The 23,789-nt window shown below is 46.6% G+C and overlaps 1 protein-coding gene across 3 annotated transcripts in view; it reads left to right on the top strand.

Moving 5' to 3' along the window:
• ARMC9 (armadillo repeat containing 9) overlaps window positions 1-23,789 on the top strand; it is a 160,607-nt gene that overhangs the window by 46,472 nt on the left and 90,346 nt on the right. For all 3 annotated transcript variants that reach the window (XM_047721349.1, XM_047721350.1, XM_047721351.1), the window contains exons 10-14: window positions 8,181-8,215; window positions 11,826-11,937; window positions 15,549-15,641; window positions 20,662-20,752; window positions 22,171-22,294. In XM_047721349.1, coding sequence (XP_047577305.1) covers window positions 8,181-8,215; window positions 11,826-11,937; window positions 15,549-15,641; window positions 20,662-20,752; window positions 22,171-22,294 — 455 coding nt within the window. The remainder of the gene's footprint in view (window positions 1-8,180; window positions 8,216-11,825; window positions 11,938-15,548; window positions 15,642-20,661; window positions 20,753-22,170; window positions 22,295-23,789) is intronic.

Genomic DNA, 23,789 nt, shown 5'->3' on the forward strand with positions numbered 1-23,789 from the left:
TATTTGCCAAGGGTTTAAGTCCAATGCTAGGTCCAAACACAATGCCATCAGTTTCAAGATAAAGAGGTGGGCACGGCCCAGCATGCCCTTTAGTGTGGTCCTGCATCAGCTCCCCCCTGTGCTGTTGACCTTGAGTGTTCCAATTCATTGTACCCTATAAAGGGCCCATCAGAACACTGCTGGTATCCATAAAGTTAGTACATTTGATACTGGTTTTTAAAAACTGGCTGTTTTTGGCCTTCTGCGACCTCACTCACAGTTAAAAGTTCAGAAGGACTCAATAAATAACACCCTTCTAACCCCTGAGTTCTGAACCATTTGGAAAATAAGACAAACGAATAAAGGAGAAAGGAGCTGACAATATTGCTATCAACTCTGATGAAGCTTATATTGGAGAATGTGGATTTTCTTTATAGACAGGTGGGTTTCCTACATTTAAATCCTGGCATTCAAGAAATGCCCCCATCCCCGCGTGTCCCCCCCCCCCCCCCCCCCGTCACGGCCAGCTCTGGCCAAGCCCCTCCCCTCCCCCAGCACCGCTGGCAGCAAGGGCCCAAGGGCTCTAGGACTGACTCCTGCCCCCAGGAGCACTCATCTTCTCCCACCAGGGAAGCAGGGAGCAGGCCAATGTGTGCCTGGTTCTTTCCCAAACCCAAAAAGCCTGGAGCAGGGGGGAGTATGCTGGCCCAGGGCCCTGCGGAGGAGATCCCACAAGCGGGGCCTAGTCCACGTTCAGATGACTGTGTCCAGATCTCCACGCACGTGAGTGGAGCGGGTAGTCAAATTCCAGTGTTCGAAGAAGGACCAATAATGACAGGATTGATTGTTTGAAAAGAGAACTCTCTCAGGAGGCCCCTTCCAGTTAGACTGCCTGTCACCACCGTCACCCCCTGGTTTGTCATCCTGCATTCCTTACTAGCTCAGCCTCCAGACCACGGGTTAGTATCTCCTGGGAGACAAGAGAAATCTGAGTTTATCTTTTCAGCAATCTGATCATTGTTAAGAAGGGAAGCTTCTCCCTCAGGGCACAAAAGGTAGGGATTTTTTGTTTTCTAGGATTGTACAAGTAATACCCAAATGTGCTCACTGGAAAATATGTAACAATTTAATAGTAAAGTGAACACAAATGCCTTCTTTCCATCACACTAACCCCATCTCCTCTCCCGCCACCAGCGTCCCTGGTGACTGTTTCATACTCATCCTTCCAGACTTTAAAATTTATACAGAATCAAGGTTTTTATTATACACATCACTCTGCAACCATCTCTCTGAACTTAGTACATTTTAAAGAGTTTTGTTTTTTTTTTTAAAGATTTTATTTGTCAGAGAGAGAGAGAGAGAGAGAGATCACAAGTAGGCCGAGAGGCAGGCAGAGGCAGAGGGAGAAGCAGGTTCCCTGCTGAACAAGGAGCCCGATGTAGGACTGGATCCCAGGACGCTGGGATCATGACCCGAGCCGAAGGCAGCCGCTTAACCAACTGAGCCACCCAGGCATCCCCATTTTAAAGAGTTTTTTATGTACTTCTGGATTTATTAATATTTTCCTTATCTTTTAGAGTTTTAATTTAAGAGCAGTATGGTTCCTTTAACCATTCCTCTAGCAAACCTTTAGGTGGCTTTTCAGTTTTTTGCTGTATCTGATAACGATGCAGCACACATCTTCAATGCTGCAGATAGCACGGGAAAGACCATGGTTTGTCTCTCTTCTTAGCCCTTGGTTTGGGCAAACACAAATGCAGAAACACTCCAGGGAAGGAGTGTCTGATGGAGGAGAGTGACCATCTTTACTTGCCCTAGGATGGACAGAAGTGGGGAGGGAGAGGGCTGACCATGGTACAGAGTCCAATGCCGACTCCAAAGGTGGAAATCCAAGCATAGCTCCATGGGTGAATCCCAAGTCCCACCTCGTGATACCTGCGGGTTTTGGGGTTGGTTCATTGGCTGGAGAAGTTTCCATTTAAATACATCCTTACTTGGGAAAATGGCCCACTCGGGAATTAACTCTTTTTCAGCAACTCCCAGGTAGACCCCACTGGGAATATAAGTTAAAATACTGCCAGGTGTGATTGCATTATATATACTCAAGGCTCACGACCTGCGAATCTTAGAGAGCCTTTACTTTAAATCCAACCGTCCTTCTTAGCAATAAAAACCTGCAGGGGCCTGGGGCTGGGGCTGGTGGCAGTGGTGGGGACCCTTTCTCGGGGTGGCCTTGTGCAATTGCTCAGGAGACACTGCTTGGCACTGTTCTGCCAAGGAGGACTCTTCCTAAAGCTTGCTGTAGTTTGGACGGCGGCTCTGGCTTGAAGTTCAACTCCTTCTGACCTTATGTTGTCTGTTGCGTTGCTGTCTTAAGTCTTGGTGAGATGCCTGCTCCTTGTCTGCCTTGCCACTGTGTCTGAAGGCAGCTTTCCCAGGTCTCGTATCCTTGTCCTGAGGAGGAGTTGCACACCTAGCCCGCCTCCCCCTGCTGCGCCTCCTACCCCAGTGCCCGTCACGTTCTTGACCTCACCCTGGTGATGTAAGGATTAACCACCTTTGATCTCAGCCAGTTGGTGGGACCATGATTGGCAGAGAATAACTGAACCACTAGCTCAGATTTCTCCTCTGACTTCCAGGCCTTCTCCCTGTGAATGTCTGATCGGCATATCATTTCTGCATCCCAAAACGGGTTCATCTTGTCCTCCAAACAGGTGTTCTCCCCTCTTGCACTTCCTGTCTTGGGAAACAATGCTCCAGAGAACACCTGAGAATCATCCAAGCCTCCTCCCTCTTTGGGGCCCTATGTTCAGGCCATCCTAGGGATCTGGGGGCCTTCTTCCCTCCTGACCCATGTCTTTGTTGCTTTGTGTTTTATTGAGGCTCTTCCTCTTTCTGTCCTGGCTAAAGCAACATTTCCTAACCGATCTCTGTCTCAAAGCTCTTACCTGTCTGATTACTCATGCCCACGGGAGCAGGGATGACCTTTCCGGTTGTGTCTTATTTATTCATGCCCTCAAGTTTCGGGAGGGATGTCAGTCCGTTCAGGCATCGATCAGGTTACTGTCTTGCTTAATACCTGTCTTTGCTCTAGGTGTGAAGTGCTCAGTGGGGAGTCCACAGCCTTCTGTGATCTAATGCCCATCCCCACACTCAGCGATGGTCACAGAAAGTAGAAGAGGCCTCAGTACCCCGGCCACTAGTACTTCCCAAAGTAAGCCCGTTGCTGCTACCTTTCCTTGGCCGAGGCTCTCAGATGCCTGCAGGCTACAGGGCAGAGGCAGGGCCCAGCGTGGGGCCCTCAGGGACCTGGTAAGCCAGTGGGGCCCTCGGGGACCTGGTAAGCCAGAGAGACGCCTGCCTGGGAAGCGCATCTGGGAACTCGGCACCCGGGCACTACACTTACTCAGCCTCATTTCCAAATGCCATGGGTGCAGTGTCCCATTTCAGCCCTCCTCCACCCCCCACACGTACCCCTGCCATCCATGTCTTGCAAGCAGCCCTCTGTGTTGCAGAGTTGGCGGTAGCAACATCCCTTCGCTGTGTGTGGGGCTGCGCTTCCGGTCCCCGGCTTTTGTGGTCTCTTCTGCCCCATGGCCAAGGCATGTTTCTTCCCACTGTGGCTATTTAACCTCTTCTAGGTCATCTCTGTCCTGGAGCTCACTCGCCAGGGGGCCTGCCTTCCCTGTTCCCCTGCTCTCCTACACAGCACAGGCAGCCACAGTGGTCCAGCTTACTTCCTGAGGCCAGGGGGGAGGCTGGTGACAGGTGGGCCTGGGCTTAGGCTTCAGGCCCCAGACAGTGCCTGCCACAGCCTCGGGGCTCGGGCGCTGCTGCTGGCATCAAGCCACGGCTCCTTCTCTCTGACCCTCCAGGGCTGCCCACACCTGCCACTGTTCTGTGCAGCCCATGCCTACAGACCCTGATCCTGGCGGGTTCTCCCGTCCCCAGAGCCAGCCGCTGTCGTATGAAGTAGGGGACATGGCATGCTCCAAGATGCACAACAGTCAGTGGCATGATGAAGTTTCTTCCGGAGATCCCTCCCCACCCCCGTACATGTGCAGACGCTCTGACCAAGGGACACTGTGTCATGGTACACCTGAGACCGAGCTCTGCAAACACTTTCTGACATCAGAGAGCATGGGCAGAACCCCTCAGCTCGCTGTCGGCCTGCTCCTGTGCCCCCATCCGTCCTTGTCCCCCCACAACGACCGCTGGCTTCGGGGAGCAGTAACGGCTGAGGGCAGTCCCTGGCCTGCAGGGCCCTGGTACCCCTGGTACACCGCTGGTACTGTTATTGCCACCATTTGCTGACGTGGCACAGAAAGTTCTCTGACCACTGATTCTCCCTACTGGCCTGTAAGCTCTCTGAGAAGGGGGCTCTGCTCTGGTCACTCTGGTACCACCGTGCCCTGCAGAGACCTGGCAGATGGGAGGCAATCAGGAAATACAGGCTGAAGGGAGGAGCACATGCCTCTCTCTCAGGAAGATCGTGCCAGCCCATTCTTCCCACAGCTCAGCTCTGGGGTTTTGTTTTGTTTCGTTTTGTTTTGTTATTTTACTTGACTGGATAATAAAAGCTCAGTAGTGTCTAACATACTGCTTCTTCTCATTAAAGTTTAGTTGTTAGTGCTTTTCAATTAATTTCTTCACAGAACAAATAGAATGACAATGAGTTTAGCAAAACAGAGGTAGTGTTTTAAAAGAACGGGCCACCTGGCAGGCTCAGTTGGTGGAGTGTGGGACTTTTGGTCTCAGGTTAGAAATTTGAGCCCCCGGGGCGCCTGGGTGGCTCAGTGGGTTAGGCTGCTGCCTTCGGCTCAGGTCATGATCTCAGGGTCCTGGGATCGAGCCCCACATCGGGCTCTCTGCTCAGCAGGGAGCCTGCTTCCTCCTCTCTCTCTGCCTGCCTCTCTGCCTACTTGTGATTTCTCTCTGTCAGATAAATAAATAAAATCTTTAAAAAAAAAAAAAAAGAAATTTGAGCCCCATGTTGCGTATAGAGATTACTTAAACATAAAATCTTTTAGGGGCGCCTGGGTGGCTCAGTCAGTTAAGCATCTGACTCTTTATTCCGGCTCAGGTGATGGTCTCAGGGTCATGGGATCGAGCCCCTCATGGGGCTCTGCACTAGGCATGGAGCTTAAGATTCTCTCTCTCTCCCTCTGCCCCTCCTCAATGCTCTCTCTCACACACACACGCACTCTTTCTAAAATAAATAAATCTTCATTTTAAAGATTTTACTTGAGAGAGAGCACACAAGAGCACAAGCAGGGGGAGCAGCAGAGTGAGAGGGAGAAGCCCCCGGCTTCTCACTGAGCAAGGAGCCCGATGTGGGACTTGATCCCAGGACCCTGGGATCATGACCTGAGCCGAAGGCAGATGCTTAACCGACTGAGCCACCCAGATGCCCCCTAAACAAATCTTTTTTAATTTTTATTTTATTTTATTTATTTTTTTAAGATTTTATTTCTTTATTTGGCAGAGAGAAAAATCACAAGTAGACAGAGAGGCAGGCAGAGAGAGAGGGAGAAGCAAAGCAGGCACCCCGCTGAGCAGAGAGCCCGATGCGGGGCTCGATCCCAGGACCCTGAGATCGTGACCTGAGCCGAAGGCAGAGGCTTAACCCACTGAGCCACCCAGGTGCCCCCAAATCTTTTTTTAAAAAGATATACTATTAAAAAAATAAATAAGCTCTTTTATAAATAAATAAATGATAGGAAACATTTTCTTAAGTATGTGATATATTTTATTTGTGGATATATGAACTAGCCAATAACGCTAATTTAGAAATATATATTTTTAAAGATTTTATTTATTTGACGGAGAGAGCGAGTACAAGCAGGGGGAGGGGCAGGCAGAGGCAGAGGGAGAAGAAGGCTCCCCACTGAGCAGGCAGCCTGATGCGGGACTCAATCGCAGGACCCTGAGATCGTGACCTGAACCAAAGGCAGACTCTTAACCAACTGAGGCACCCAGGTACCCCTAAGAGTGTTTTTTATTTTGTCTTTATATTTGGCTAATATTTTAATATGCCTCTGCCCTTATTTGACTGATTTATCTTATTATCTTGGCTTCTTGGTCTTCTGAATGTGTTAGATGAGTAATTTAGGTGTAGTTCAAATTTATTTTCTCAACTCCTTGCTATTTAAGTCATTAATAGGAACAGGCATTTCCTTTAATTAAAAAAAAATCAAGGGCTGGGGGAACCTGGGTGGCTCAATCATTAAACCTCTGCCTTCAGCTCAGGTCATTATCCCATGGTCCTGGGATCAAGCCCGCATCAGGCTCCCTGCTCAGCAAGAAGCCTGCTTCTCCCTCTCTCACTCCCCCTGCTTGTGTTCCCTCTCTTGCTATCTCTCTCTCTCTCTGCCAAATAAATAAATAAAATCTTTTCTAAAAAGTCAAAGATTAAAAAATATAAAAACATACTTGGTCATGAGCCATTTAAAAGTGAGATTTGCTGTCTCCAAGGTGGGAATCTGTGTGGCCTGTAAATACTGTAGACAGAAGCAGTAGGGAATGGAGTCATCACCTCAGGCCAGTTTGTTAAATCGGTCAAGGATTCTGGAGGGCCCATCTTGGGAAGTCAGTCTTCATTCATTCATTCAACAAATGTTGATCATGTGCCTCTGTATGCCTGGCACTGTACCAGGTGCTAGGTACATATATAGAGAGTAATGTGTCTCTACTCATTATGGAACTCAGTGTCTGCTAAAGGAGAAAGCAGAGAAATCATTGAAAATAATCATGGTTCAATGCAGTAAGCGTGGGTAATGACCATTCCAGAGCTGTGGTGACACAGAGTGGACAGAGACCCACTACCCCCATTTTTGGAAGGGCTCCACAGAGACCCAAGATCTCTTCTCTTCTCTTTTCCTCACTTTTTTCCCCTGGAATTCCTTAGAACCTATCCCAAACATTCTATAAATCATTCAATGTATTTATCTAACAGATAAGTCCTTTACAAAACTAAAAGCAAACACAACTGCAATGCCAAATACAGTTAGCACTATATTCCTCAGTATCATACTGCCCTGTGCAGTCCCTATTTAGATTTCCCTTATTGTCTTAAAACATCTTTTTTTTTTTTTAAGATTTTATGTATTTATTTGACAGAGAGATCACAAGTAGGCAGAGAGGCAGGCAGAGAGAGGGGGAAGCAGGCTCCCCACCGAGCAGAGAGCCCGATGCGGGGCTTGATCCCAGGACCCTGAGACCGTGACCTGAGCTGAAGGCAGAGGCTTTAATCCACTGATCCCCCAGGCGCCCCTCAAAACATCTTTTATAGCTGGCTGGAGTTGGTCCAACCAAGCACCACACACAGCATTTGTTTTTTGTTTCTCGAGTCTGTTTAGTACATGTTTAATACGGCATTGTTTGTAGTGGCAAAAACAAAACAATAAGTCGGACACTGAATATCCATAAAGTGGGCAGTGGATTGGCCTATAAATAGGGTTAAAACGGAGTAGAGAGGGAGGGAGGATTTTTCTGTAAACACCTCTATAGGGTTTGACTTGGTACAAAGTGTATGTTATTGTTATACTCAAAGAGAAAATCTTAATAAAGAAAAAAGTCAGCATAATAAGGTGATCTCCGTTGCTTTTGTTTTCTGTGACATCTGACCAGGCAGCTTTAAGTGCCTCTGGGAGTTTGGCTGGGGAGGACCCACTTGTTATTTTATGGAGCATTCCTTGGAGCAGAGTAACAACAAACCAAGGGTGGTGGGCGTCTTGGGAACTACTTGACTAGTGTGTTGCTTAACTTCAGTTTGGGCTAATTTTTATCTTATTTATTTCTATTTTTATTTGTATTTTATATTGTATATTTTAAATTTTCTTTGTTTTAGAGAGAGAGTGCGCTATCAAGTGTGTGTGTGTGTGAGCATGGGGGGCGGGGGGGTGGAACAGCGGGGAGGGACAAGCAGACTCCACGCAGAGCCTGATGCAGAGCTCGTCTCATGACCCAGAGATCATGACCTGAGCTGAAATCAGGAGTCGGATGCTTAGCCAACTGAGCCACGCAGGCGCACCTGTTTGGACTAATTTTTAAATCATATATGATTATGATAGGAGAATCCCGATGGATCAAAACCTTTGCAAATCTGTTGATTTTGTGCGAGTACAGTGATTTAGGATTAATGCATTGCTCTCACTGTTTAACACAGTCTCTCTTCTTCTGTTTCCGCCCCCCATCCTCAGGCTTCAACCATGTTGAGAGCCTCCTTGGCACCTGGGTAAGTAATTGCTTTTAGGAGTTGTTAGGATGGATCACAGCTCTAGGTAAAACTAGAATTCAAAGTAACTTTCATGGACATTCATCTTAAGAGTCTAGCCTAGAGGAGTGCCTTTGATTAGCTAGAGCTCCATGAGGATATAAAGGAAATACCAGTAATTATAAATAATATTGTTAAAGTACCTCCTAGTATTAATTCTCTTTATTTTGGAGAGCTCGCATCAAATGGGAAAAAATTGTTCAATTGTTCCTATGATATTCTGTAGAGATTAATCTTCTGTCGTAGGGCAGTCATCAGAAGGCTGCAATGTCTAAATTTTGTGTTCTCTGCTGACTCACTTGTGACCAGGGCCACAGGATAGCTTTGTGGATGCCTGAGCATTGCTATCCATATCGATTAGGTTGTCACCCATGTGGGTGTCTGGCGTTCAGGAATTTCATCCGGCGTGTATGTTGCGGTAACAAGGAAGTTGAGAACCTTTGACAGAGGCTTAAGGACTAGGATGGGTTCTGGTGACCCTCTGAGCACCGCCCCCACCTTGTTGGGGGTTTCAGAGGATGCTGTCAGATCACTCTGACCCCTGAGAGAGATACAGCTTGCCTCCTCTCTCAGGCCTGCGTGAGTCTGACACTGACCCTGCACTTTGTTCTCTGCAGACGGCAGCGGCTCTATAACGTAGTGCTGATGAGACAGACAGCCGTGGTTAAAATCCCACCTCTGCCGCTGGCTCTGTGACCTTGGACCTCTTCTGTAACTTCTCTGTGTCTCAGTTTCTTTACTTGAGAAGAGACAATAATAATAATAACTTTTTCATAGGATTATTGTGAGGATAAAAATGAGTTCCTGTGTATAAAGCACTTAGTACAATGCTAGGACTTAATAAACTCTCCCATTTGCTAATGTTGTCCCCTAGGGTGTAAGAGACAAGGTCACCTGCAGAGAGTAAAGGGGGTAGTTGGTGGAGGGGCTAAGGAGGGCAAAGGAGAAGGTATGCCACAGTCTTCTTGGATGGCAGGAGAGTGGCTAGACCACAGAAATGTGGGGCGGCTGAGTAGCTTAGTTGGCGATATATTTAGTGGCCAGTATCAACATTATGGACAAGTAACTATAGCCCGCATTTGACAACGTCTCTTCCCTCCAGAAAAAGCGCCCAGCTAAAGAACAATTTTGGACTTGGCTTTACACATGGAACTTTTTGTCTAGAAGAAGACCTTGTTTAAATTTTAAACTTAAAAAATCTTTTTTTCATGTTGAAATAATTTCAGAGCTACAAATACTGTACAGATAATTCCCTTGTGCCCTTCGCCCAGATTCCCCATGTTGATATTTTGTGTAAGCTCAGTACAGTTGTCAGCGTCAGAAAATTAATGCTGATGCCGCATCATCTCATCTGCAGGCCTTCCTCACATGTTAGCAGCTGCTCCATTCTGCCCTTGTCTGGTCCAGCGTTCAGTCCAGGATCACATGTTGACATGGTTGTCATGTCTGTTTCCTTTCATTTGAAGTCATTCTTCTATCTTGTTCATGGCCTTGACACTTTCAAAGAATACTGACCAGTTATTTGTAATGGGGATTTCTAAAGTATCTGTGTTCATTTTTAAACACAGCCGTTGGGACGCCTGGGTGGCTCAGTTGGTTAAGCAGCTGCCTTCGGCTCAGGTCATGATCCCAGCATCCTGGGATCGAGTCCCACATCGGGCTCCTTGCTTGGCGGGGAGCCTGCTTCTCCCTCTGCCTCTGCCTGCCATTCTGTCTGCCTGTGCTCGCTCTCTCTCCCTCTCTCTCTGACAAATAAAATCTTTAAAAAATAAATAAATAAATAAATAAATAAACAGCCGTATTGGCCTCAGGAAAATAGGTGCCAGAATGATCAGTGTGCACGTGCGCAGGGCTCCGCTGTGTGACGTGCAGACTAGAACCTCCTCCCAGGAGTGTTCGCTGAGATCTCATTTGTTGCCCTCTTCTCTGGCCTTTTTCTCCGGGGCCCTGTGAGAGGATCATATTTCGTCTTTTAAAACTAACATTAAGAAAACTAGCATGTAATTTTTTTATAATGCAATACATGCTCATTACAGAAAAGTTGAATGCTATAGGCACATATGAAGAAAATTTACAGTACCCTAAATGCTGCGCCCCCCAGGGTCTTACCTCCTTTCCACCTTCCACCCACCCTTATCTCTGTTCCACCCTTTAAAACTAGTGAAGGAGACCAAGAGGTGCAGACTTCCACTTAGAAGTTTGCCTCCTGGGAGGCAGTGGACTGCGTGAGAACTGTAGTCAGTAATACTGTATTGCAAATTTAAAAGTTGCTGAGAAAGTAAATCTCAAAAATTCTCATCCCAGGAAAGGAAACGTGGGAACTTTGTGTGGTGACAGAGGGTAAAGAGACTCACTGTGGTAACCACTTAACCATCTGTACACAGATGGCGAATCATGATGCCGGACACCCGCAGCTAACATCATGTAGCTTGGTTACGCGTCAATGGGAAGCAGAAGAACCCCTCATCTTTTTTTTTTTTTTTTTTTGAAGATTTTATTTTTTAAGTAATCTCTACTCCCAACGTGAGGCTCAGACTCACAACCCCAAGACCAAGAGTTGCGCACTCTACCGACTGAACCAGCCAGGCGCCCCAAGAAGCCTTTGTGTGCCTCTTTTCACCCAAGTCCTCATGAGCCCGCATTTAGTATTGTGCCCAGAGTACTGATCTTAATATTCTCTGCACAGTGTCAGGAAGACCATACTGTTGTTTTACTTTTGTTTTTGACTTGTTTTATGCTGAAATGATTATAATAGAGTCACAGGAAGTTGACCCCCCAGGCCCCCCAACTCCGTGGTGACATCTTCTGTGCCAAGTACAACATCAAAGGCAGGACGTTAACATGGATACATTGCTGTTAGCCAGATTGCAGGCCTCGCTCCCTTACACTGGTTCTCCCGTGCGCTCCAGCCCCCACTGTGGAGCAAAACAAACTGAAGACACTGGGGAGACCTGCCTTCCCCTGAGGGCTCCACTTGGGTCCTCTTGAGGAGGGTTTGTAAACGGCCCTACTTGCTCCTCTCTCCCAGATAAGAACCCGTGCTATTTCCTGACATGCCCTTTACCTCCTTGGGGTTGACTGTGCTCCCACTCTTCACAGTTGTTTCCTCACCCTGGTCTGTCCTTTGCGTCCCCCCAGTTCGGTGCCTCGAGCCTGAGCGTGCAGCAGCTTCAGGATTTCAGGGAGCATTCTCACGGGTGCTGCTGTTGGTCTCCGGCTTTGCTCCGGATGCTAAGTAGGCCTGTAGCGGTGCCGCAAGGTCTGGTGCCTTCAAGGTGATTCCATCCCTCTCGGACGGAGCCCTGGCCTTGTGAGAGCACAGCAGTTTCTAAACCTGGCCAGGCAGGGACTCCTTGTGTGGGGAAAGACATGCAACAAAGCCCCAGTACCTCCACGGGAAAGGCAGAGCAGAGCTCGATGACACGGGGTGGGGGCAGGGGGCGGCGGTCCTGGACTTCATTCCAGGAGTGGAGAAGACAGCCAGGCCACCGCTGGTGTCTGGAGACTCAGGAAGTCTAATGAATGTGCCCTTTGCCCTTTTTTCTCTCTTTGAACTTGTGTGGCTGAGTAGGAAACTGAAGGATGTCCCGTTACTGCCCTCCTTGGATTATGAGAAACTGAAGAAGGATTTGATTTTGGGGAGTGACCGCTTGAAAGCCTTCCTGTTGCAGGCTCTTCGCTGGGTACGTACCTTTCCCTGGAAGTTAAGACATAGTCTTCTTGGCTGGCTACCTTGCTTGTATCTTGTACCCCATCTACTACAAATCTTTCCTCGTGTTGCCTGCTGACACCAAGAGCCAAAGGTAAAAACAGCTTCTGAGGACAGCCTTGGCCTCTTGGTAAAAACCCGGGTGTGGACCTCACAGTTGCCTTTGCCTTCCCTCACTTGTTTGCCATGTGCCATTTCAAGCCTGCCCCGATCACCCGTTGTAAGCCACCCTCCCAGCCAGTGGGGTCGGCGCGGGAGTGCCCAGAGTCACTCTCTTATGACAGCTTCGCAAAGACTTCTGCATTCGGGTGCTATGTGGAGCCACTCAAGCAGACAGTGGGGGTGGACCCTGATGAGCCAGTCTTAAGAGATGTCAAGCCTTGTCTGATAGTTGCTTTTCCTCCCACTCTTGAGGGTAAGCCAGTGGTTCTCAAGGTTTTTAGTCTCAGACCTGTTGACACTCTTGGAAATTACCGAGGACCCTAAGGGCTTTAGTTTATGTGAATTCTATCTACCACTATTTATAGTATGAGAAATTAAAAATCGAGAACCTTTCTAAATATTAATTCATTTAAGATGAATAATTATGAACCCAGAACATAACATAAATAATGTATTTTTTTAAAGATTTTATTATTTTATTTGACAGAGAGAGCAAGAGAGGGAACACAAGCAGGGGGAGCAGCAGGGGGAGAGGGAGAAGCAGCCTTCCCGACAAGCAGGGAGCTGATGTGGGGCTCGATCCTATAACCCTGGGATCATGACCCGAGCCAGAGGCAGACACCTAACAGACTGAGCCACCCAGGTGCCCCAATAATGTATTTTTTATACATAAAAAATAACTCTTTTCCGGGGCGCCTGGGTGGCTCAGTGGGTTGAGCCGCTGCCTTCGGCTCAGGTCATGATCCCAGGTCCTGGGTTCAAGCCCCACATCGGGCTTTCTGCTCAGCGGGGGGCCTGCTTCCTCCTCTCTCTCTGCCTGCCTCTCTGCCTACTTGTGATTTCTCTCTGTCAAATAAATAAATAAAAAAATCTTAAAAAAAAAAAATAACTCTTTTCCAAACAAACAAACAAAAAAAAATCAGGAAAGTGGCATTGTTGTACATTTTGGCAAATTTCTTTACTGTCTGGCCTGATGGAAGGACAGCTGGATTCTCACATCTGCCTCCCCAAGTGAGTCATCACAGTGTCATACTTCATATAGCCTCTGAGAGATGGACCGTGACAAAGATAAAACGGGGTCTCCTGGCTGAATCAGTCAGTAGAGCGGGCGACTCTTGATCTCAGGTTTGTGAGTTTGAGCCCCACACCAGGTGTAGAGATTACTTAAAAAAAATAAAATTTTTAGGGGTGCCCGGGTGGCTCAGTCAGTTAAGCATCTGCCTTCAGCTTAGGTCATTATCCCAAGGTCCTGGGATCGAGTCCCGCCTCAGGCTCCCTGCTCAGCAGGGGGTCTGTTTCTCCCTCTCCCTCTGCCCCTCCACCTGCTTGTGCACCTTCTCTTTCTCTCTCTCAAATAAATAAAATCTTAAAAAGAAATAATGCATCACCAACAAGTTAGACTTTATACTATAGGGACTGATGCAGCAATACTGTGTGTGTTTGGGTGTGAGAGTGTGTATGTGTGAGTGTGTGTGTGTGTGAGAGATCATAACTTAGTATTATTATGAAAATAATCATGATCTGGTAGACTCCTTGGAAGGTCTTTGGAGACCCCTAGGATTCCCCAAAGTACCCTTGAGAACTGCATGTCTAGGCCAACACTGGTTGGCCCTTTAACTGAATAATCCATTCTAACTTAGGCTGTAATAGTGTCAGACCCCTTCATGGCTCCCTGAATTTCAGGGTATTGGCATCAAAGTGGTTTTGAGTAATTTCCCCATCTCTGTAGACAAAGGTCTCCTCATTTGTACTTTGGAAGATTGGTCATGCTTCCTGGAACATGATCTCAGGGAGCGCTCTGAGAATGCATCCAGAATTAGCAGACGGAGTGCTGTGACCGATGGGTAATGTCTGCCTCAGTTGGCAAGCGCGGGTGCCCACCGTGAGGAGTCGCAGGGGCCATTGCCTCTGCCCGCTCAAGTTAGCAGACTCATTCTCTGGCTCCTAGTTTGTCCACCCAGCAGCTCCTCCTCTCAGTCCGTGCTACCGAGCCTCTTGGGGAGGCAGGCTATTCCTTTGCCAAATGAATGACATTGTCACAGATTAACCAGGAAGAATAAACAAGTGTCTTAAGATCTTGTCTGTGTCCCCCTCCAGCTTGTCACCCTCCACCCCATTCCAGCACCCTGGCCCTGGCTTCAGGGAACTTGGTGGAAGGGCGGCAGCCCCCACCTGTGACACTCTTGGCACACCCTCATTTAAGTGCCCTCTGCCCTCAGGGCCTTCCTGTTTGACCACAGTGGATCCAGTCTGCCAGTGACACCCGCCTCTGGAGGCCTTCGCCTGTCAGTTCTGGCGGGGGGGCGGGGGGTCTCCTGCTCTTGTCTTCTCACCATGTGGCTCTTTAAACGTCCATCTCCTCCTTGGCCAGTGGCAGGGCCCACGGTCTCAGGGGTCTCCAGTGGGATTTTCCTGGGAAAGCAAGGGCATCTCACTTTATATGTGACTTTCCCATATAATTCATACCCGTACACACTCATATGTACACACACACACACACACATTTCACACACTCTCCATACAATATTTTTTTCTAGCCCTATGGACAATGAGTTTATCCTTAACACAACGCAAGAAACTTATGACTTTAAAAATCTACAAAATTCTACCCACTTACCCCTTATACACACACACACACACTCACACATACACACTCTCACACCCAAACACACACAGTATTGCTGCATCAGTCCCTATAGTATAAAGTCTAACTTGTTGGTGATGCATTGGCTCCAAGCCCTCCTCAGCCTGCCCTGTGCCTAGCCCCCAGTGGGCTCCCCCAACATACCCCCTGCATTTTCACGCCTCCTCAATCAGTACCCCACTTCCTCCCCCGCCCTCCCCCCACTACCCACCATACTCATTCCCCCGTGCTGGCTGATAGTTTGCTTGTCCTTCAGAGACCAATTCTAGAGCCCCTTCTAGTGAGGAAAACTCTCTAGGTGTTGGTGGGCTCTCCCTTATCTGTACATGTACTGTCTGGGCATTTTTTTTAAAGATTTTATTTATTTATTTGACAGACAGAGATCACAAGTAGGCAGAGAGGCAGGCAGAGGGAGGGAGAGGCAGGCTCCCTGCTGAGCAGAGAGCCTGATGTGGGTGGGGCTTGATCACAGGATCCTGGGATCATGACCCAAGCCGAAGGCAGAGGCTTTAATCCACTGAGCCACCCAGGCACTCCGCTCTGGGCATTTTATCATTTCCCTTCTCTCGCACATCACCCATTAGGAAATATAACATCATAACTCCCTGTTAGTTGAATGGCTGCCTGGGTAGCTACTCGCCCCCCCCACCCCCGCCCAGGTATTATTTGCTTTGGTTAAATGTAGTTACTACTACTGCCATTTAAAAGATTCCTACTCTATGAACATATTTCTTCATATTAAAACTCGGGTCTCTTACTTTTCTTTTTCTTAATTCTAGCGCTTGACCACGTCCCATCCTGGAGAGCAGAGGGAGACTGTTCTGGAAGCTTACATTGGCAACGACCTCCTGGATTGTCACAGCCACAGCCAGGTCTGTGAGAGATGGACCAGAGCCCAGCCAGGGCCTTCATTCTGAGGGGATGATCTTAGCAGTAGGGGGAGGCTTTACTTTATATGGTATTTTCAGCCTAGTGACTGTATATCAGCCTTCTGCTAGCTGGTGAGGTCTGCTACTCACCTAAGACATTGGCCCGGTTTTCATTTCTAAGAGTCCTAAACAGATTAGAACTGCTTGATTCAACTCTGGAGCTCTTTCCTGTCCTTCTTCCTTTTCCCCAAATCCCAACTCTTTCCCTCACTCCACTGCTTAACCATGAGTCCTGCAAGCTCAGTGTGACTTACAATGGACAAGGCAAGTAAGCCGATTCGATTGTTGTTCACCTGGGCCTCACCTAAAATATGTTAACACTATATCTGTATATAGCTTTGGACCAGATAGGTCTGATGATGCAGTGGGAAAAGTGTGGGATTCGGAGTGAGGTTAACTGGTTTCAAACCTCTGCCCTATGGCCCATGAGCCAGACAACCTTGAGTAAGTTACTGGGTCTCAGAGCACGTCCCACCTTGGAGAAGGAGCCATCACCTGCCTCATGAGGTTGTGGGGTTGACTGTGTTTGGTCACCCGTGGGATGTACTTAACCCAGTGCCCAGCACAGAGTAGCCAGTATGTGGTGGTTTCCCTCCCCACTGTTCACTCCCTTACCTGTTACCAACTCCAGGCTTCGCTGGACAGAGGCAGAGTGAGATCTAGAACATGACATAATATAAGACACTGCATTTCATTATCTCCATCAGTGTTATCCAGAATGATTTAAATACTTCACCTCCCTATTTTGGCTTCATAGGGTGTGCGCTGGGTGGAAGAGCAGCACACCTTAGGGTCACTGATGAAGCAGCCCCCCACAGACGCTAAGCACACGTTAGGCTCCCCTGTGTACGGGCAGTAGCATTCGAGAATTCTGAGTTGCTAGTTTATTCTCCGAATGTAGTCTTGTTGCTCCTGTGCGAGTTAAGTTTGAAAAGTAGTCTCTCAAATTTTTGATTTATTTCCTTTTACTTTTATTTCTGCTTATTTTTTATGGCATCTGAAACCAACTTATCAGGCATGAAGCGGCTGAAAAATAGATTGTCCGTGATTTTACAACTTCAAATTCAAAGAGTAAATTCAATATCTAACCTTTCTAAAACTGTCTTATTTCATTGAATCTGAGATGCATTGTCCCCCCATTTTAGGATTCTGGGAAATGAAAGCATATCTAGTAGTCAATGGCCTGTTACAGTTTAATAGGCTTCTTGCCTTTCTTGGTTGTATATAAAAAAAGCAACGTGTTCTCTAATGAAAGATGTCTTAGGTTTTGTGATTTTTGTCACAATCCTCTGATCTCTATAGCCATCGAAGACATGTCATTTTTCCCCCTAGTCATTGTTTTTAATTGCCATGGTTTATTTTAAGCAAGGAATGAGCTGGAGCTATCGCAAGATGTGAGAGAATCTGCAGAGCAGGAAAACTCGAGCATAGTGGGTGCCGTGTCACCATGACACTGGAGAGATTGGCCCTTTCAGCCAGGAAATTGGACGGGTTGTTTAGTGAGTTCTAGCTGAGCCATTCTTGGAGTTTAGCGTGTGGTCTTATCACCTGGGAAGCTCATTAAAACACAAATTCCTGGGCCCCTGCGGTTTCTGCTTAGTAAGTCTAGGATGGGGGTGAGAGTTTGCATTCCCAACAAATTTTCAGGAGATGCTGCGGCTGCTGGGCCAGGATCACACTTTCAAGAATCATTGTTCTTTCTTGTTCTGTCAGTTGGGGGAGAGTATCCTATAGTTAATAGCTTTTGGAGATAGGGTGGGTAAGCAGTAGATTCTTTGAGATGATATATGTTGGAAAATGTCTTTATTCTTTGTACAGAACTCTAGGTTGTAAATAATTTTCCTTCATTATTTGGAAGATCTTGCTCCATTGTCCTTTATGTTCCAATGTTGCTGTTGAGAAATCCAAGCTAGTCTAATTCCTGATCCTTTGTATGTGGCCAGGTTTTTCCTCCCTAGCAGCCTGTGGAGTCTTTTTTCTTTCTCTCTTTCTCTTTTTTTTTTTTACATTAAAAATTTTTTTATTATGTTCAGTTAGGCACCGTATAATACATCATTAGTTTTTGGTATAGTGTTCAGTGATTCATTAGTTGTGTATAACACCCAGTGCTCATCACAACACGTGTCCTCCTTACATCACCCTGTTACCCCATGCCCCCCGCCCCTTCCCCTGGAAACCCTCAGTTTGTTTCCTGGGATCCATGGTCTCTCATGGTTTGTCTCCCTCTCTGATTTCTCCCCCTTCAGATTTCCCTCCCTTCCCCTGTGGTCTTCCATGCTATTCCATATGTTCCACATATAAGTGAAACCATATGATAATTGTCTCTCTCTGCTTGACTTACTTCACTCAGCATAATCCCCTCTAGTTCCATCCATGTCGGTGCAAATGGTGGGTATTCATCCTTTCTGATGGCTGAGTAATATTCCATTGTGTATATGGACCACATCTTCTTTATCCATTCCTCTGTCGAAGGGCATCTCAGCTCCTTCCACAGTTTGGCTCTTGTGGACATTGCTGCTATGAGCATTGGGGTGCATGTGCCCCTTCTTTTCACTACATCTGTATTTTTGGGGTAAAGACCTAGTAGTGCAGTTGCTGGGTCATAGGGTAGCTCTGTTCTTAACATCTTGAGGAGCCTCCATACTGTTTTTCAGAGTGGCTTAGTCTTTTCTTTATCACCAGTGTTAATAAATATCCTGTTGATGTCTTTCCTAAGGTGTATTTTGGTTCATTGTATTAAGTGTTTTGTGAGCCCTTTCATCTGACAAGTGCAGTCCTAGGAACTTTTCTTGATTTTATTTTCTTGATGATTTCCTCTCTGTTTTCTCAGTTCTCTCTCTGAATGTTGGACCTCTTGAACTGATTCTCTCTTTTCTCTCATATTTTCCATATTCTTGCTCTGCTTTCTAGGAGATCTCCTCACCTTTTTTTCCAACCCTTCTGTCGAGTTTTTCACCCCCCCTTTTTATGGCAATCTTTTTTCATGGATACGGTATGCCTCTTGTGTCTCTGAGGCTACTGTGAGTAACACATTTTTGTGTATCTCTGGTTTTCTTCTCCCTACACAGTCCCATTTTCTTCAAGTTGCCCCCACCATTTGTTTTGACCCTATCTCCCATATTGGAAACTTGCCTTGGGTTTCTGGTAGATCTTGGTTTTCTCATAATGTTTTGAGTAGGAATAAAAGTCAATTAGAAATTCTGAGACTGAGGGCAGGGCTTGTGGATGCAGAGCTCCACTCAGGGTGATCTAAGTGGTCTCTCTAGTAGAAACCTCTGATTTTAGGATCTCTGGCTCTTTTCTCTTGGGCTGGTCATTTTCCTCCAAGAAGAGTCTTCTGATCTCCTACCTAGAGCGTGAGGATCTGGGTGCAAGCTTCTGGGATCCAGGTAGAAGAAGATGGGGTGCTCTCTGTTTAGCATTCATTCTGCATTTAGACACTGTCTCTTCATCCCATTTGGGTGTAGAAGCCCTGCTCACCTGTGCCAGGTGTCCGCCTCTGCTACAGGATTTTTGTTCCCTTTAGTGCCTGTGGTTCTTGATCATACTTCGAAGAATGAAGAGGTAGACCAGATGAAGAGTGGTGGACAGCAAAGCAAAGTTGATTGAGCAAGAGTATAGCTCCTGGAGAGCGAGGGGGGCCTAAAAATGTTGCCTTTAAAGTTTCTAAGTTTAGGGGGTTTTATCAGCTTTTCTGAAAACTATCTTCAGCAGTCAAGGTCATGCTGAGTCGTGCCAGTCAGGGCTCGGTTCACATGTCTGTCTACCTGTTAGGTTAACGTGTCTGCTGATCGTCTTTTTTTCTGACATCTGGGGGCTTAGGTCTTAACTCCACCTTGCCCATGGTATTGACAAAGGCTTTGTGGTTAATTGTCTTATTTTAGGACATTCTGCAGAAGTCATTTCTGCAAAGGCTGCAGAAAAGAATGCAGGTGTGATTCTGCCTCAGCTGCAAAACAGGATGTCACTGCTGTTCGATCTTAGCTGTCCTGACTCCATATTTTCTTGTTGGGGACCCTGGCCCTGACTTCCTACCTGTCCAGCTAACTCCTCACACCTCCAGAGTCCTTTTGTGTTACCTTCGCAAGGGAACGCCCCCCGAATGGATGGTGGGGAGTCTGTAGGAGGACAGTGGTATAGGAGCGGCAAGAGTGGGATCCAGCTGCTGCTTTAACAGCTTTCATTCATTCTTCTTCATTTTTTTTTTCCTTTGGAGGGTTATGTGCTGTAAGTTGGGTAATTCCTCATTGCCCGTTGCTGCCTTCAAGACTTGGCATTCTTGGGTCTGCTACGTCTATCACCACCTGGCCTTCCTGATTCCGAAACCATGCTAACAGCTCTTGTACTGTCTCTCTGTCCTTCAGAATTTATATCTTTTTTTTTTTAAATCTACACACTGTACTTCTACTGGAGTTTGAAGGGAGCAAAATTAGATCTGGGTATTGGATCTGTCACTAACCTGGAAAAACAGGAGTGGGAAGCATCACAAACAGCATGGCCTCCCTTGCTCCAGTCACAGGCAGAGCACTCTGTGTAATTCAGTCTCTCGGCTCAGAAGTCTGAATAACTTGTTTTTGTCAACCCTCATTAAAAAAATCCATTGGAGGGACGCCTGGGTGGCTCAGTTGGTTGGACGACTGTCTTCGGCTCAGGCCGTGATCCTGGAGTTCTGGGATCGAGTCCTGCATCGGGCTCCCGGCTCCGCGGGGAGTCTGCTTCTCTCTCTGACCTTCTCACTCATGCTCTCTCTCACTGTCTCTCTCTCAAATAAATAAATAAAATCTTTAAAAAAAAATCCATTGGAAATTGAGATTTCCAGATGAAATGTTGACTTTAGTCTGTTTATTTCACCTCTAATAAATCCACGCAGAGGCAGAGAACAGCAGACCCAGAGAGGAGACGTGTATTTAGCTCTGTTTTCTTTAACCTCATCCTTGCCCTCTCTGGATGGTTCTGCCCACAGAGGAGCGTGCTGCAGCTGCTGCACTCCAGGAGTGAGGTGGTGCGACAGTATATGGCCCGGCTCATCAATGCTTTTGCGTCCCTGGCAGAAGGTGAGTCAGCCAAGGTCCTATATCAGTGCATTTTGTTCCTTTGGAAGTGGCCATTCTTCGAAATGTTTCTTAAAGGAGCTCTCGGTTTCCTCAGTAGATTCCTGTTCAGTGCACTGAAGGGGCCTTGTGCAAATTGGTTATTGTTGTATGGCTTAGTTTATGTCAGAGTCAATTTTGGTGGTCTTGGAGTTTATTTTATAAGGCTTCTGGTTTTATTTTACAAGCTTTCTGGTTTTGTAGCAGTACCTTTTAGATTGTTTTCAAGTATATAACAGGTAATTCATTTTCTGTAATTTTCCGCTGAAGGCAAAACAAGGTTAGTTAATTAATCAAAACTGATCCCAATAAGCACTACATCGTTTCCTTCGAGAGGCTGCAGCCTCTTGGGGTGCCTGGCTGGCTCAGTCGGTGGAGCGTATGACTCTTGATCTTGGGTTTGTGGGTTCAAGCCCCACATTGGGTGTAGAGATTACTTAAAAATAAAATCGTAAAAACAAACAAACAAACTGGATGACCTCTTAAACCACCAGGATTTGAAAATTCCAAAGATAATACAATGATTTTACAAAATATTATTATCGTCCATAAGTTCTACTTTGTTTCAGCTTCTTAAATGTGAATAAGGGGAGTTCTCAAATTATGACTATATGATGCTCCAAAAGTTGGTTCACTCACTCATTTGCTTGTTCTTCCAACCATTTAGCAGACCTTTATTATGAACAAGGGTACATGCACTAACATTATCTGTGTTAAGACACAAGTCCACAGGGGGCTAATGATAACTCAAAGCTTATTATAGGGTCCCATGTATGGTTCCCAACTCCTTCTCCAGGCATAGGTACATCTAGAAGGAGGCAGGAGTGTGCCCAGAAAGCATTACTGTTTGGCTGCCTCTATTATAAAGACTAAGGAGCCCATAACATATAGATTTCTCACCTTCTTTCTCCCTCTAGATCTGGCAGTGCTCCCCACAAAAACATAGTGATGAATTATGTTTAAAGATTATTTATTTAATAATAAATAAATTATTTATTATAATAGAGATATAATATTTGGGGCTGGAGAGAGAGAAGCAGATGCTCCAGTGAGCACGGAGCCCGACACAGGGCTCGATATCACAACTCTGAGATCACAGCCTGAGCTGAAATCAAGAGTTGGAGGCTTAACCAACTGAGCCACCGAGGTGCCCCATGATGAATTATGTTTCGATTATAAGAAGAGTGGTTTTCTCTTCATTAGATAGTTGGTTGGATAAAACCAACTTTGCAGAAGAAATAGGTTTTAAGTTTTTTTTAGAACCTAAAATTACCCAAACTCTACATGCATTACATGCAAAGTATTCAGAGAGAATGGTTTTGTGGCATGAATTTAACACAAGATAAATTCTCTCACCTGTGCATCTCTGGTTATATTGTTAGGTCGCCTCTACCTGGCCCAGAACACGAAGGTGCTGCGGATGCTGGAGGAAAGGTTGAAGGAGGAGGATGAGGACATCGTCACCCGCGAGAACGTTCTCGGGGCCTTGCAGAAGTTCAGCCTCAGGTGCTGACCATGCAGTGGGTCACGGCGGTCCCTGTGAAAGTACATAGGGCTCATGTGAGCCACTGTTTAGCCCCAGTGGCAGCCCAAGAGGCAAATGATATTTTCCAAATGATATTTTCAGTTAACATTTAGGAGACGGTGGGTTACTTTCCAAGATGGAGCTAGAAAGCTTATCTCGAATTCCCAAAACCGTCCTGCTCAAGCTGCTACGGAGGGGGAAGTGCTATCACGCTGTCCTCGTGCGTGGTAGTTGGTGCTGGCAGGGGCTGGATCGTGTTTCAGGCCACGCACATGGGGGTAGAGATATGCGCATGCGCAGAACCTGACACGGCTAAACCGCACGTCGCTCACAGCGCGTTGCGGGAGGTGCACGTACAGGAGCAGTGACATCAACGCACTGGATCATTTTTGGGAGGCAGGCTGGGAGCCTTCCGCTTCCTTGTGCTAACGTCCCAGCAGCCGACCGTGTAGTCTCCGTCTGGACCCTGTCATGATTTGCATCCTCTATCCATCTCGAGCGTTTTTTTCCTTCATGAACAGCTTTACTGAAGTGAACCCTCATAGCACAAAATTCACCTCTTTTAAATGTACCGTTCAGTGATTTTTAGTATATTTACAGAGTTGCCCGACCATCAACACAAGCTGATTTTAGAACATTTGCATCACCACACAAAGAAACCTCATGCCCATTTCCAGCCCTCGTCCCCTCCCCCCAGCCCCAGGTAACCACTGATTTGCTTTTTGTAGTGTTACCGGTAATGGGCATTTTTAGGTAAATGGACTCATATAATGTGTGTTCCGTTGTGACTGGCTTCTTTCACTCAGCATCATGTCCTTGAGGTCTGTCTGTGTGGTAGCCTGTGTCAGTACTTTATTCCTTTGTGACGCTGAAGAACACACCATTACACGGAGAGACCACATTTGGTTTATCTGTTCATCAGCTGCTGGACAGCTGGATTGGGTCTACTCTGGCTATCATGCATAATCGTGTTCCAAACATTTGCCTACAAATCTTTGTGTGGACGCATCCTTTCCCTTCCCTTGAGTCAGTCAGTGCCTAGGAGTGGAGTTGCTGAGTTGTATGGAATTCTTCCAGCATGTGGCTTCCCTCAGGAATACCTCACTTTCTCTTTGCCTTAGTAAGAATTCTAGTACCTTGAGTTCTCAGCTTTTTTCTGACAGTCCTCTTCTGGACATACTTTCTTCCTGTCAGATGTGGTTGACATGTGATTGACTCTCGCTAGTAACCTAAAGCCTGCAAAGTGACTTATTCTAAGTGTGCACATTTAGTGAGAGAAAGCAGTAGGTATTCAGTTCCTACTACTTGTCAGGTCCCTGGCGATGAAAAGTTCTTGTTCAAACTATGTGTGAATTGAAAGGAACTGTAGTAAACTCCAGAGTTCTTATTTCTTTAGACCATATGAGCACTTGGTTTTTGTTTGTTTTTAAAGATAATTTAGCTTGATGTTGAGCATGACTTGGAAAATTGTTTTGA

Source organism: Lutra lutra, chromosome 3 (assembly GCF_902655055.1).
Source record: "Lutra lutra chromosome 3, mLutLut1.2, whole genome shotgun sequence".
In the NCBI taxonomy this organism is placed as follows: Eukaryota; Metazoa; Chordata; class Mammalia; order Carnivora; family Mustelidae; genus Lutra; species Lutra lutra.